This window comes from Sorghum bicolor, chromosome 5 (genome assembly GCF_000003195.3).
Source record: "Sorghum bicolor cultivar BTx623 chromosome 5, Sorghum_bicolor_NCBIv3, whole genome shotgun sequence".
Lineage (NCBI taxonomy): Eukaryota > Viridiplantae > Streptophyta > Magnoliopsida > Poales > Poaceae > Sorghum > Sorghum bicolor.
Genome location: NC_012874.2, coordinates 68641211 through 68655860, shown reverse-complemented (window position 1 = coordinate 68655860; position 14650 = coordinate 68641211). Strand labels below are relative to the sequence as shown.

Below are 14650 nucleotides of genomic sequence, written 5' to 3'. Positions count from 1 at the left end.
TATGATTGGACAATATTTTTTTTATCACAAACAAACGAGTGAAATTTAAAAAAAAAATCACATCTAAATAAGGCTGATATTTTGTTTGTTTATTATTTAATTATTTAATTTATTAATTTCCGCACAAAATCCCGTTCGAATCGTATCTCCTCCTCCTCCTCCTCGCCTACGACTACGACGCCGTGGCGCGCCACCCGCCACCAGGCCCGCCGAACCCTACGCCCCGTCCCCGAATCGGAGGAGCAACCGCCTCGCGGAGATTCCCTCCGATACCCGCCCGCCCACGCCGGGATCTCCGCATCCGGATCCGACTTGCGTCATTGCCCCCCTGATATCTCCTCCACGCACACAGTCCACCCCGGCTTCCAGAGTCCAGAGTCCTGACCACGGGCGAGCGCACGAGCTCTCGCGCGCGTAGAGGCGCCGGATTTCGTCGATTCCGGCGACATAGCAGATCCATTGCCTTTCCTCGGATACAGTCCGGGCTGGGTGGGGGGACTCCTTTTCCGCCTAGCAGGGTTGCGTGCGGGCGGCGGGGTTGCTTGGAAGGCAAGCCGAGGTGGGAATCGGGTGTTTAGGGGGCGGCGGTGGTGGTAAAGGTACTAGGGTTGGGGGCGGTGATTAGTGGAGCTGCGAGGAGGTCGATAGAGAGGTGGGGAACGATGGGGCTGATGGCGCTGGGCGACCCGCCGGCGGACTACGCGTCCATCGCGGCGGTGGGGCTGTTCGTGGCGCTCATGTGCGTCTGCATCATCGTCGGCCACCTCCTCGAGGAGAACCGATGGATGAACGAGTCCATCACCGCGCTCTTCATCGTGAGTCCATCCAACCGCCCCCTTTCTCGCTTTTCATGACCTGAGTTTATGCTCTCTCTCTCTCACCCCTGTGGTATTGGTATTGCAATGTTGTCTGTCGGGAATTGAGGGGGTAATTGTGGCCCTGTTGTTTGATGTGCCTGTGGCTTTGCAGGGGCTGGGAACTGGAGCGGTGATCCTGTTCGCGTCCAGCGGGAAGCACTCGCGCGTGCTCCAGTTCAGCGAGGACCTCTTCTTTATTTACCTGCTGCCGCCCATCATATTTAATGCAGGGTATGGAATTCTTGCAATTGATGCTATATGTTCTAGCGTTATGGTGCCATTATTTTATTTATTGTTGCAATTTATCGGTTTTTCCTACATAAAGGATTATTGTTACAATTTATCAGTTTTTCCTACATAATAAAGGACAAATAAAGATGATTCTTCTGACAATTAAGAAGTTGAGTTGGGCCACACATTGGAGATTGAGAAACTTGCTATGATTTTAATAAGAACTGTAGTTCAAGAGAGCTGTTGCTACCATCCCTGTGCTTGGAATTTCTCCTTCTTTTCCTTCTAATTAAGACAGGAGAATCCTTAATTGGAAGGCAGAGCTCCTTCTGTTTACGTTAAAAAACAGAAGCATTACATGTACTTTGTTACTGTTTTAGGACCTCTTTGGATAGGTTTTGTCTTTGGAGCTTTCTGAGCTAAAATCCAAAAAAGATTCCCTCTTCTAAACACTTTGGTAGCAAAGCAACTACGGTGTGCTATTAAATAATAAATCTGCAATTATTCCTCTGAGTATTTCGCATTAAGAGTGTAGGTGATATGCCATGTATAATTTAGTGAATATCTGGACTAGGAACCTATATGTATAACTCACTCATAATTCTCCATTTTTTCTGTGTAAGCCAGGTTCCAAGTGAAGAAGAAACAGTTCTTTCGAAACTTCATTACTATTACACTGTTTGGTGCAGTTGGCACCTTGATCTCTTTTACTGTAATATCCCTTGGTAAGTTTGCTCCCAAATTTCATTTTTACCATGATTGTCAATTTCTGGGTTTCTGCCTGCCTTAACTCACATTTGATTTCACAGGTGCTCTAGGACTAGTATCAAGGCTTAATATTGGCGCACTTGAGCTTGGGGACTATCTCGGTAAATTCATTACCCAAAGTATAAGCACTTCCATTGCCCATATACAGTTCTTTCTTTCTGACTCATCTATACCTTAAATTTCAGCACTTGGGGCAATATTCTCGGCCACAGACTCGGTGTGCACCTTGCAGGTGTTAAGCCAAGATGAGACACCCTTCTTGTACAGCCTCGTGTTTGGTGAAGGTGTTGTCAATGACGCAACTTCTGTTGTGTTGTTCAATGCAATCCAGAACTTTGATCTTGGAAATATCAGTGGTGCCAAATTACTTAACTTTATTGGCAGTTTCCTTTATCTATTTGGCACCAGCACCATTCTTGGAGTAGCTGTAAGTTATATGATGCTTCCGCCTCTAGCTTTGCCTAAGTTTATTCTTTACTGACATGTCTTTTGGCTGCAGTCTGGACTTCTTAGTGCTTATATCATCAAGAAGTTGTACTTTGGCAGGTTTGTACTTGACACAACACGATTTGTTTGATTGAAATTGATGACATTTCTGTAACTTATGTTCCTCTGATTTGACATGCACCTCAGGCACTCAACCGATCGTGAAGTTTCCATTATGATGCTAATGGCTTATTTATCTTACATGCTAGCCGAAGTGAGCACCCTGTACTCTTAACCTCTGTAGATATTGTGTATTTCAGAAAAGAAAATACAGCTGTAAATTGTTATTGACGGGTTGCCTTTTTATGGTAGTTGCTTGATTTGAGTGGCATTCTCACAGTGTTCTTCTGCGGTATCGTAATGTCCCACTATACCTGGCACAATGTAACAGAAAGTTCCAGGGTCACAACCAAGTAAGTAGCTTCGTAGCTTCTGTGTGGACATTTTCCTTTGATCATGCATCCTTTGCTAATGCATATACTAATATACCATTGGATGGATCACAGACATGCCTTTGCAACATTGTCATTTATCGCCGAGACTTTTCTGTTTCTCTATGTTGGCATGGATGCATTGGATATAGAGAAGTGGAAGATTGTCAGTCAAACTTACAGGCATGCTCTCTCCCTCTTTCTCTCTCTCTTCATTGCTCAAGTAAGGTTTTTTTTTCCTGAATCTGTATGTTCTGTCATGTGCAGCCCAGTAAAATCTGTTGCTTTGAGCTCCACTATTTTAGCCTTGGTGCTGGTTTCAAGAGCTGCTTTCGTTTTCCCATTATCATTTCTATCAAATTTGACCAAAAAAACTCCAAATGGAAAGATATCTTTTAGGCAGCAGGTGAGTCTTTAACTTAGCAACATCTTAACTTCTTATGTCCTCTTGAAACAGTTATGTTCCTTACTTGATAGTGATCATTCAGGTTATTGTTTGGTGGGCGGGTCTCATGAGAGGTGCTGTGTCCATTGCGTTGGCTTACAATAAGGTAAATCTTGTGTTTGGTCCATCTGTTTGTAAATTAAATTGTTCACTAGTGGTTTGATTTTCTTTCTTATATATGCTTGAATACACTAGCCTCAAAAGATCTGTAGTGTTAAATGTTCAATTGTCTGTTGTTAATGCCTTTTATCTAACCAGTGGTTTTCTATTGTGCAGTTCACAAGATCAGGCCATACTCAGCAACCTAGCAATGCTATCATGATCACAAGCACAATCACTGTTGTTCTTTTCAGCACAATTGTAAGTTTTTCCTCACCTAGTACACACAATATAACAACCTAGGTTGATTTTCAAACTTATATTGCAGACAAATACCAAACATAAGAACATGACGTGATAGGGGCATTCCTTTTCCTGCTACAACATGGTTCTGAATAGAACAATTATCCTCTGTTCTTGCAGGTCTTTGGGCTACTGACCAAACCGCTGATCAGGCTCTTGATCCCACCAAGGCACCTATCCAGGGAAGCCAGCGCCCTTTCTGAACCATCCAGCCCAAAGTCTTTCTTTGAGCAGCTGGCCACGAACAGCCCTGGTCTCCCTGATATTGAGAACGGCATAAGCCTACGCCGCCCGACAAGCCTCCGTTTGCTCCTAGCGAGCCCGGCACGGTCGGTCCACTATTACTGGCGCAAGTTTGACGACGGTTTCATGCGGCCGGTTTTTGGCGGCCGTGGCTTCGTCCCCTTCCACCCTGGTTCACCGACTGAGAGCAGTGTGCCGCTGCTTGCTGGCAATGGGAACTGAAACCAGCATACCGTGGTGACTGGGTTCAGCAAAAGTTTTGTAAATTAACTTCGCTTATTAGGAATAATGAATTGGTGTAAATATAGGTAGTAGATTCACTTGCTAAGCTTGTACATGCTGATGTAGGCTAGTTGCCTGACCAGAGACCACACGGCTCTTGATGAATTTGTATTTATGAATTACGTACTCTACATATTGGATCACAAAATATGTATCATCTCCGAATTAATAGATATATGTAAATTATCAATCCATTTTGGAGTGAATACTATGCTTGAAATATTCACGGGAGGATCTTTTGATTTGTATTCATCCCAAACACATCGAACGTTTTTCAGGAAGGACGTCTCTTCCCAAGTAGCTAATCTATGAGGAATTTTATTGGCTATTAATGACAATTTACAAATAGCTAGTAAGATGACATATATAAATTAAAAAAATAAACACTATAGTGGAGAGTTATGTGAGAGATATTTGCAGGAGATAGTGCTAGATTAGTTATTTGTAGTGGAGAGTTATGTGAGAGAGATTTCCAGGAGATAGTGGTAGATTAGTTATTTGGAAGTCGCTAGCTATTTGATCTCTCTTTTTATAGTCATTGGAAGTGTTACTTTTTTATTATTTCTATACCTCATCTAGCTAGCTATTTATACGTTATCTTTAAAGACATTTTTATAGCTAATAGATTTTTTTTTCTAAACTAACTATTTGATCTAAAGATTGTCTCTCTTGATTTGCACCCTGAAGGCCTGAAAATCTCACCACTCACATCTTTCCGTATCCGTGACTGCAAGACGTATTTCACAAAACCTCTCCATTTACGCCTTCTCATTCCCTTCTTCGTGGCCCCGTCGTCGGTCCGACCCCACGCATCCCGACTGGCAGCTGCAGCTCGCCTTCTTTTCCATTTCTTTCCCTCCCAAACGGCATCCACTCGCGCGCCCCAAAATCCCCCTCCTAGGGTTTGCCCGCTTCCTTCCTTGCCGCGAGATCCAAACCCCAATGGAGGAGACGCTCGCCTCGCTCCGCCGCCCGGTAAGTCTCCACCACTGCGCTGGCCGGACCCCGTATTAGCTGCGACTCCTACCACTGTGTTTGGCTGAATTTTGCTTTGTGGTTGGTGTGGGGTTCGTGCTGCAGAAGCGCCGCGGCCGCCCGCCGCGGCCGCGGGAGGAGTACCACGCGGCGGACTTCGAGGATGTCGCCGACGCGGAAGGGCTCGCGCCGCCCCAGTCCAAGCGCAAGCGCGCGGCATCCGCCGCCGCCGCTGCGTCCCTGGAGGACCAGCCACTCATCGGTCAGTGATCTGTCCACCTCTCTCTCTCTCTCTCTCTCTCTCTCTCTCTCTCTCTCTCTCTCGCTAGCTCGCTCGGTCTCCCCCAGTCTGATGAACTGCGTGCGTGGGCTCCGAACTTCTGCTGGGGTTTAGTTTAGCTGCGCGCTGGGTTCGGGAATGCTGCACACCCTGCTGTTGCGCTCCAGTTTGGCGTCGTGGTTGTGCCAGCGCAGTGCAGTGGTTTCTGGTGTGCACGGGAAACTGTAGCCTTGTTGCCTCTCGGTGCTGAATGATCTGGTTGGCCTGCAGTTGGATTAGTTTAGTTTGTTGAATTCTGTGATTATGTGATGCCTAGTTGCTTTTGCGAAATTTTGTTGGGACTTGGGACCTATTTGCTAGGCAATGAATGGAGACAAAAAAAAGATCAATCTGTACCATCTCGATTCCAATATAACTTTCCGTAGACACTAAGGATCTTGTCAAGTAGCCACCTTCATTAGTAAAATTTGAAATTGATGAAAGCCGTTTGAATGTGCGAGTGATTTATCTTTCAAAAAAAAAATCCTTGCTGTATGAAGCATAGGTTCATGGTAGAGAATGGTAACGAGGCTCCCTTGGAAAGCATTAGAGTTACAATTTATGATGATGTTGGCAATCTCAACCAATATGGTAGCTCTTGTACTAGTTCTGCCATGTCCGGATGTCCCACTTACACATGATAACCAAGGGTATTTTAGGAAGACGGCTTAAGCTGACGAGTCTACTTGTTACCATTTGAGCGTTTATTAAGGGATATAGCTAATTGGAACATATCTTAACCAAATCTCTTTTAATAATTATATAGTCTTTCATCTGTATGAAAATTTTTAATTCGTACTATGTTGCAACTTGCAGATATTATCAAACATAATGGCAGGCTGATCAGCCATGCTGTCAAAAGGTTGGTTGAGGACTACGAATCGAAGAAAAATTTGGTGACGTTTCAGATTTTAACAATGCTATTTGAGGTACAAGCACTGATTTTTTGTTTGTTTGTTTTGGGTCTTGCTTCTCCTGCTGCATTAGTTGATAAACCTATGAATCTTATTGTGGCAGGCTTGTGGAGCCAAGCATGAGATTTATCCTGACTACCTTCGCGAGTCTGATGTGGATGACATTGTGGTGTCTCTTGTTGACCTAGCCAGGAAAGTATCCTTTTGTGACTGGTCAGAAGAGTGAACAGAGAATCATCATCTGTAATCTTATTGATTGTCCAATATTCATATTCACCGTATCATGTGTATTGCCCTCTGCTCAAACTAATATGTATGTTTTCTTTTAAGCAAATTTGTGATACCTTAACTTGAAATTAGGGTCTGGTGGAAGATAATTACAACTCAAAGCATAAGGATCTCAAAAACTTCAAAGAGAATCTGGTTTGTTTTTGGGATAGCTTAGTTCTTGAATGTCAGAATGGCCCGTTGTTTGATGACCTCTTGTTCCAAAAAATCAAAGACTATGTGGTTGCTCTGTCATGGTAATCTGGGCTTACTTCCCACCTCCCCCTCTGCCCCTCATTGCACTGTATGCATGTATTTAACATGCTTATTACTTGGTGTATCTTAGTGCTCCTCCAAGGGTATATCGCCAAGTAGCTTCATTGACTGGGCTCCAGCTTGTAACGTCATTCATATCTGTTGCTAAGACTCTCAGCGGACAACGTGAGACCACTCAAAGGCAGCTGAATGCAGAGAAGAAGAAGCAAAGTGATGGACCACTTATTGAATCTCTCAACAATAGATTAGCCCTTACTCATGCAAACATTACATACTTGGAGGAATTGATGCGGAAGATATTCAGCGGGTGAGACCTTGTACAAAACACGCATAATTGTACTCTACTGTACATGCTTGGTTTTTTCTTAGTACATATGAAATTATTTCACACGCACCCAAATAAAGTTGCAAGCATTTGATGTTTCAATATGGTTGTCCTGCTATATGCTTTGGGAATTTTTTTTGTTATAGCTGGTGTTGTTTTGTTATCTTCTCTTTCGGCCCTCAGTATACTTGTTGGTGATGTATTTGGGTGTTGCATTTCCTGTCTGGGTTGGAAACCTGATTTTCTTTAATATGTATATAATAGGTAGATCTCCTGCTTCATTTCAAAGAAGTATCTGCATTTATGTTGGTTTTCGTGTCTGCTGAATTTCTGTTTCTCACATGTAGGTTATTCATGCACCGTTATCGTGATGTTGATCCTGAGATCAGGATGTCCTGTATCAGATCTCTAGGTATTTGGGTTGTCTCTTATCCATCACTCTTTTTGCAAGATATATATTTGAAGTATCTTGGGTGGACACTAAATGATAAGGTAACAGATATTAAGTTCATTTGATTTTTAGCTTACTAAAACTTCTATGTGTCTGACAATGAAGACTTTATTTTGCACATTCCATCAATGTAGAATGCTGGAGTTAGGAGGACTTCTGTTCTTGCCTTGCAAAGTCTTTATGAAGTGGATGATAACATACCTTCTCTGGGTCTCTTTACTGAGAGGTTTTACACCAGGATGATCCAGCTTGCTGATGATATTGATGTTTCAGTAGCTGTGTCAGCTATAGGGTTGATCAAGCAATTGCTGAGGTGTGTTTTTGCAAGATATACTCTCTTGCACCCTTCTTGTCTAGTTTGCTGATTATTTTGCCTGCACATTCATAAGCTAGGTCAAGGTTCAGGATCTATAGTCTTTGATGGTTTGGCTTCCCAATGAATTCTTTGAACCAGTATAGCTCTTTCATGTTCGAATAACAGTTACATGATGCTTATTCAAACCTTTTGAACTCAGCACTAATTTTATTGAGCAACCTAATTTTTAGGCTCTTTGAGTAACCTAATTTTGTTGGTAGAAAATTAAGTCCATACAATACTATATGATCTGGCAATGACTAAAAGGCGTTATTTCTTAAGTCCTTTAATCATCTTACACTAAGGTACCTGAGAACAGTGTTTTTGTTCTCAAAACAAATGAATTATATTGTTCTTTCTTTTCCAGGCATCAACTGTTGAGTGATGATGATTTGGGCCCACTATATGATCTTCTTATTGATGAGCCTCCAATGATTAGGCGTGCGATTGGTGAGTTAGTTTATGATCACCTAATAGCACAAAACATCAAGACCTCTCATCCCGGAGCTAGAGGTACCTTCTTCTGCAAGCTTTCTATACCAAAGTAGGGTTCTATCAAACTACTTGGTCAGTTATTATTAATTATATTCTTTTTCCAGATGGGGAAAATGAACCTTCTGAGGTCCATATTGGTCGAATGCTGCAAATCCTTAGGGAATTTTCAGATGACCCAGTACTCAGTTCATACGTCATTGATGATATTTGGGATGACATGAAGGCGATGAAAGTATGCTCTACAAATTTGATTAACTTTATCCTTGAAAGAATTATCATGTATTGTTGTCAGTGAGCCGTTCCTGATGCAACTGAAATATTTTGATTTTTAGGATTGGAGGTGTATAGTTTCTGTTCTTCTTGATGAAAATCCTGCAATTGAGCTTACTGACATGGATGGAACAAATCTAGTTCGCATGCTGCGAGAATCTGCAAGGAAGGCTGTTGGGGAAAGAATAGTTCCTGCAGTGGATAACAGAAAGTTGTACTACAATAAAGGCCAAAAGGTGTCTAGTCCATTTCTGTGGTCATTTTCACTTTAATAAATTTGTTAATGATTGGCAGTGTTATCAAGCTGTCCAATTAATTACGATTAGTCGTCCCAGTCGGTATCCTGGACTTGACTAGGGGCTATGACTCGATTAGGCCAATTAGTTTCCTGGTCGACTAGGGGGTGGACAACCAGAAACAGAATGGAATTGCTGGGCAGCGTAGGACATAGGCTGCATCTGTGATGACTTAGGCCACTTTGGCTCATGTTTTTCAGCCCAATTTGCAACTGTACATACTGCCACCACCCTAGAGTTATCTTCATGCTTGATTTGTACTCTAGAACATATGGTATATTAGTAACATATAGTATATTAGTATATATTTGGTATGTTAGTCCTGGTATATATAAGGATGCCTAGGGGACAACTAGGACCGACCAGGGACAACTAGTCGCCCTGGCTGATGACTGATTGTGACTAGTTGCCTGGTCGATCCCATGGCAATTAGGATCGACTAGATGACTTGCTAACACTGATGATTAGTAGTTCTATTCTTTATGGTTTGTGGCATTGCCTCATTAGTGTTGTTTATTCCAGTACTAGCTTGGGAGATATTATTGGTCTTCTAGCATTCCATTCAGAAACTACTTTAATTTTGTTAAATACTGACAATGTCTTCAATTTGGTTCCGGAATAAATATTCTGTTTGATTAGGTAAATGGTTATGTAGGTAATAGTTGTATAAGAGAATTTTCTGAACTTCAGGATATCTCTTAGTATTCCTTGCCTCCACCTGGTTACTTCTAAGGAGTTCTGGGTAAGCCAGTTTGGTTGTGTAAGTGTCATCTGTGTTGGGTTTAGGGTTGAATCGGTTTGCTTCTAGGTGCAGGTGGGCTGACATGTATGCTTTGCAAGAGAGCAGGGTCCCTGTAATTTTGGCTGAACATGCAACCCTTTGGTGTATATTGACAGTTCTGCTACTAACCCCAATTCGTAGTAACCAGCATAAATAGTCTGGTCCGGTTCAGTCTGGGTGAGTTGGGTTAGCTTAACCCTTGAACAGCCCTTGTTACTGCTGTAACTGCTAACACTAGCTTGTTGGATAATGTATCTGAATAGGTAGGCTTCTCTAGATCAGTTAACCGTTAAACAGTAAACACATTAACTGATTTATTGAATACAAACTTCTTTTCTGCTGATCTTGTGGAAACTAATTTTAGTAAAGGTACTTATATCCTACGGATCGGTACTAAATTACTTTCTGTAGTGCCCATTCCCCTTGAAGGCTGCGTCTTATATCTGTGTTATTTTCAGATTCTTCCTTTTCACCTCCTGGTTAAATATTTTGCTCATGTCATCGATGCTTTTTTAAAAATCAATTTACACTTGACTTTGTTCAATGTTTGTTAGTGCTATTACTCAAACATAAAAGTATTTACAGGAAATATTGGAAAATAGCAGGCGTGAAATAACAACTGCCTTATTGACAAGGTATCCACAGCTTTTAAGAAAATTCATATCTGACAAAGCTAAGATATCGCCCCTAGTTGATATGATGACTCTTTTGAAACTTGAGTTGTATTCATACAAAAGGCAAGAGAAGGTCAGTGTCAAAAGCTATATTTTTCCCTTCTGTTTATGCTTTCTGCTGAATTTGTTGCTAATAATTTCTTGAATATGTTGGTTCAGCATTTCAAGACAGCCATAGATCTCATCGCAGATGCTTTCTTTAAACATGGTGAGAAGGGCCCACTGAGATCTTGCATCAAGGCAATTCTTTTCTGTTGCACCGAGTGCCAGGCTGATCTTAAAGATTATGCTGAAAATAAACTTAAGAATCTTGAAGATGAGTTAGTCTTGAAAGTCAGAACTGCAATCAAGGAAGTAGAGGTACACATTATTCATTCTGTTTACACATTATTCATTCTGTTTTTTTCCTGAACTGAATTAATGAGGATAATATGATACAATTGTCATTACAGGCAGGTGATGATGAATACTCCCTCTTGGTTAATTTGAAGCGGTTTTATGAACTTCAGCTGTCAAAACCTGTCAAGAATGATAGTTTATTTGAGGATATGTACCGAATCCTCGCTCATCTTAGGGATATGGATAATGAGGTGTGAACACTTTGTTTTTGATGATTAGCTCTCATCTCTGCAGAATTGATTGCAAATTGAACTGATATTTTCATGAATTTTAGGTGAAAAGCTTTCTCCTCCTCAATATGTATCTTCAAGTAGCTTGGTGCCTTCAAGCAATTGATGGTGAAAACCCATCTGAAACATGTATTGATGAACTTTTATCAAAGCAAAGCACACTTTTTGATCAACTCTACTATTATTTAGTGGTACTGCCCACTTATCAGAAAGAGGGGAGGAGCACCACTGTACTTTCATGCAGAGTAAGTCTTGTGATTTCTGAATGTAAAAAATATCAGGAACATGTTGGTATATCTCCATGGTTACATTGGGTTGGACTAAATGACTTATTAGTTTGTTTTGTTTTTAGGTCTGCATCATTACTGCGGAGATGTGGTGCTTGTTTAAGAAGTCAAAATATTCTTCGACGAGACTAGAGAGTTTGGGTTATCTCCCACAGTCAGATATGGTTCAGAAGTTCTGGAAACTATGTGAACAACAGCTCAATATATCAGGTCTTGCTACGGGATACACACTCCTGCCTTGGATGTGTAGCATATTAATAAGTATCAAATTGCAAATTAGGGTATTTGCATGATCTTAGCAGTTTTACTAAGTATGTGTCTTTTATGTTTCTGATTATTTAAATTGATTAAATATCTGTGCTCAGATGAAACTGAAGATGAAGATGCAAATGAAGAATATATTGAAGACACAAACAGGGATGCTGTCATGATTGCAGCTGCAAAGCTAGTGCTCGCTGATACAGTATCAAAGGTTTGTGCTGTATTTTCATCATGTGATAAGGTTCTCAAACTTTGTACTTCGAACTACAGTTGTGGCAATTATAATCATTTTATTTGCAAAATATTGGTTGGTTTTAATTGGTCCTTAACCAGTCAAGTAAATTTTTGTTGCTCTTCTGTTTGCAGGATTATCTTGGTCCAGAGATTGTTTCTCACTATGTATCTCACGGAGCAAGTACAACAGAGATAATCAAACATCTAATTACTTCTCTAAAGAAAAACACAAACTTTGACATGGGAGCTCTATTTTTTGAGGCTCTGAAAAGGGTAAATATATATTGATTATTATTTTTTGTAGCTAGTAAAATACATATCGATAATTATTTGCAACTAATCAGCTTGTCCCAAACTTCATATATTTAAAAATAGAGTGTTGTTATTTTATTTATTATTAGTCAATCCCCCAAAGAAATATTGAGAATAATACTGTAACTGCTTTGGAGAGCTCAGTCGATCATGCATCGTCATGGATGTACATCAGTTATCTATAAAACAAGTGAAACTGAAGATGAAGAGTAACAACTGCTAATCTCATTGAAATATGTATGCTGATTTCCTATGACTATAGGTCCTTCCTGGCAAAGAAGTTTCACCCCATAATATCTGCATCTATACTACCAAAGATTTTTTCTAGAATCTCTAGATTAAGTATACAAGTCATCTGAATTAAAAATTGACACCTTATTCTATTTTACTGGAGAGTACTTATGCCTCCTTTAGCTTGTTTTTGTCAGTTTGATTTTCACTCTTGGTTCATTGTTTTAGATATTTCCTGACTGGAATTTAAGAATGTTGCTTCTATAAGTGCACCAGTTAATCTTGGTGTTTGCATTTGGGTTTGTGTATGAGTAAATATTTCTATATTTTCCATCCATGTAGGCATATGAACGTTACATGGCCCATGTTCATGAGGGAGAAAACCAAATCCTGACTGGCAAGTCTTATTCGGAATGTCAAGATCTTGCTAGTCATCTTGCAGGGTCCTATGTTGGGGCCGCTCGCATTAAAAACAAGTCAGATATCCTGAAGATTATCCAAGATGGTGTTTCTTTTGCTTTTGTCGATCTTCCAAATCAATTGTCGTTCCTTGAGGCTGCTCTTCTGCCATTTGTTTCTAAACTTCAGTCGTCAGATATTCCAGATATGTATGTGTTATTGGATTGCATGCTTCTTAGTTCTTTGCTTGCTTCTAATTATTAATTTGAGCTATCACTTTTCTTGTAGTCTGGCAGATGTAGAGAAGAGGACTCAAGATACCAATATGGTTGGAGATCAAGGTGCTTGGCGCCCATATTTTACATTCGTAGAACACCTACGTGATAAACATGCGAAGAATGAGGTTTTGCATGGTGTGTTAAACTACTTTCCTTTGTTGACTGTGCTCGTCTTTTTGTCTAGATATTGTGCCTGATACTCTGATTTTTCTCTGTCCATATCCAGAGGAAGAGGAAAAACCTGTGAGGCGACGGGGCCGTCCGAGAAAGGTTAGAGATGTGCCAGATGTACCAGATCTACGTAGTGGTCGGGATGTACGTGGGAAGAAACTTTTTAGAGATGACGGGCACAATTCTAGTGGCGAGGAGTCTATCAGTGCATCTGACCATCAGGGTCACGGTGAAGATGACGACAGCGACGGCGATGCAGATCAGCCCTTAATCAACACGATTAGGTCTTCCGCTGCCAAGCTACGATCCTTGAAGATTGCTCAACAGGGAACAAGCAGCCACAAAGGGGTCTCTGGCCCATCAGGTACATTTCAGGAATTTTCCCTCTTACATTGGATGTCTTGAACTCTTGATGAAGGTGGATAATAATGAATATAGGATGTTCTCATTCTGCTTTTGCACATCCTAACCAGAACATGTAATTTCAGGAAGCAATAGCTGAGAGAATGCATGCAGTATCGCACATCGCTGGTGATGATTTCCAGACTTTGAACGACCAGTTCAAGCAGCACAGTGGACCGGCACTAACATCAGTTTGACGAGGACATCAGTCCACGCGGAGCTGCATCTAATTGCTTAGGCGCTGTACATGATTTGCACTTAGGTGCTGACTCTCTTTGTACACGTTAGGTGTCCCGCTAGGTCTTTCTTTTACCCCCTCTTCTATCCTCATGTGTAATATATAGAAACAGGTTAATGGACTCATGGTACGGGCTGTTTTTTACTTGGTGTGTATAGTGCTATCTTGATCTGGCAGAGGGTTTCTTCCAGGTTATTTCATTTCAAGCATTGAGTTGTCGTTCTAGCCCTGGTGGTATGCTGATTCCATATGCTGTTGATTTACATAGTTTTCTGTTTCCATTTCCTCTTACTTGTTTGCTGATTCCTGTAGACCAAAAACCATGTCTACTTTTGGCTTCAAAAAAATATAAAGTCATCTCGTTGGTATCACAGGAAATGCAGATTTGTTATTGGGCTGGTGGTAGCATCGTCAATTGTCCAAAGCCGTATTGCGATGGCTAGGCTGATTTGTTTGAGCTCCTGTCTGAAATTGTATCAGGTAGGTACGACAAATAATACTCTTGCAAGATTTTAATGCTAAAATCAACAAATATTTTGCAGAAATAAAACTTAATATTCATCTGTCGCAAAACAGGTACTCATTTTGCATTTCGAGGAGTCACAAGTTAGGTCTGTAGAGAATAGTTTTGATATCTGTATCTCTAAATAAATTTATTATAAAAA

At 41.0% G+C, this 14650-nt stretch overlaps 2 protein-coding genes across 2 annotated transcripts; both read left to right on the top strand.

Annotated features, from left to right (window-relative positions):
• LOC8082042 (sodium/hydrogen exchanger 2) lies at window positions 161-4376 on the top strand. Its single transcript, XM_002451153.2, has 13 exons — window positions 161-815; window positions 970-1088; window positions 1716-1813; window positions 1898-1957; window positions 2042-2283; window positions 2356-2402; window positions 2490-2556; window positions 2655-2755; window positions 2849-2956; window positions 3041-3179; window positions 3262-3324; window positions 3495-3578; window positions 3741-4376. Exons 1-13 carry the CDS (start codon window positions 663-665, stop codon window positions 4083-4085), a joined length of 1626 nt encoding a protein of 541 aa, XP_002451198.1. The 5' UTR covers window positions 161-662; the 3' UTR covers window positions 4086-4376.
• LOC8082041 (sister-chromatid cohesion protein 3) lies at window positions 4963-14276 on the top strand. Its single transcript, XM_002451152.2, has 22 exons — window positions 4963-5120; window positions 5226-5382; window positions 6256-6368; window positions 6457-6549; window positions 6714-6877; window positions 6967-7203; window positions 7569-7713; window positions 7807-7985; window positions 8395-8540; window positions 8627-8754; window positions 8855-9028; window positions 10455-10616; window positions 10703-10903; window positions 10996-11133; window positions 11217-11417; window positions 11525-11669; window positions 11825-11931; window positions 12087-12227; window positions 12840-13105; window positions 13185-13309; window positions 13401-13709; window positions 13834-14276. Exons 1-22 carry the CDS (start codon window positions 5088-5090, stop codon window positions 13845-13847), a joined length of 3378 nt encoding a protein of 1125 aa, XP_002451197.1. The 5' UTR covers window positions 4963-5087; the 3' UTR covers window positions 13848-14276.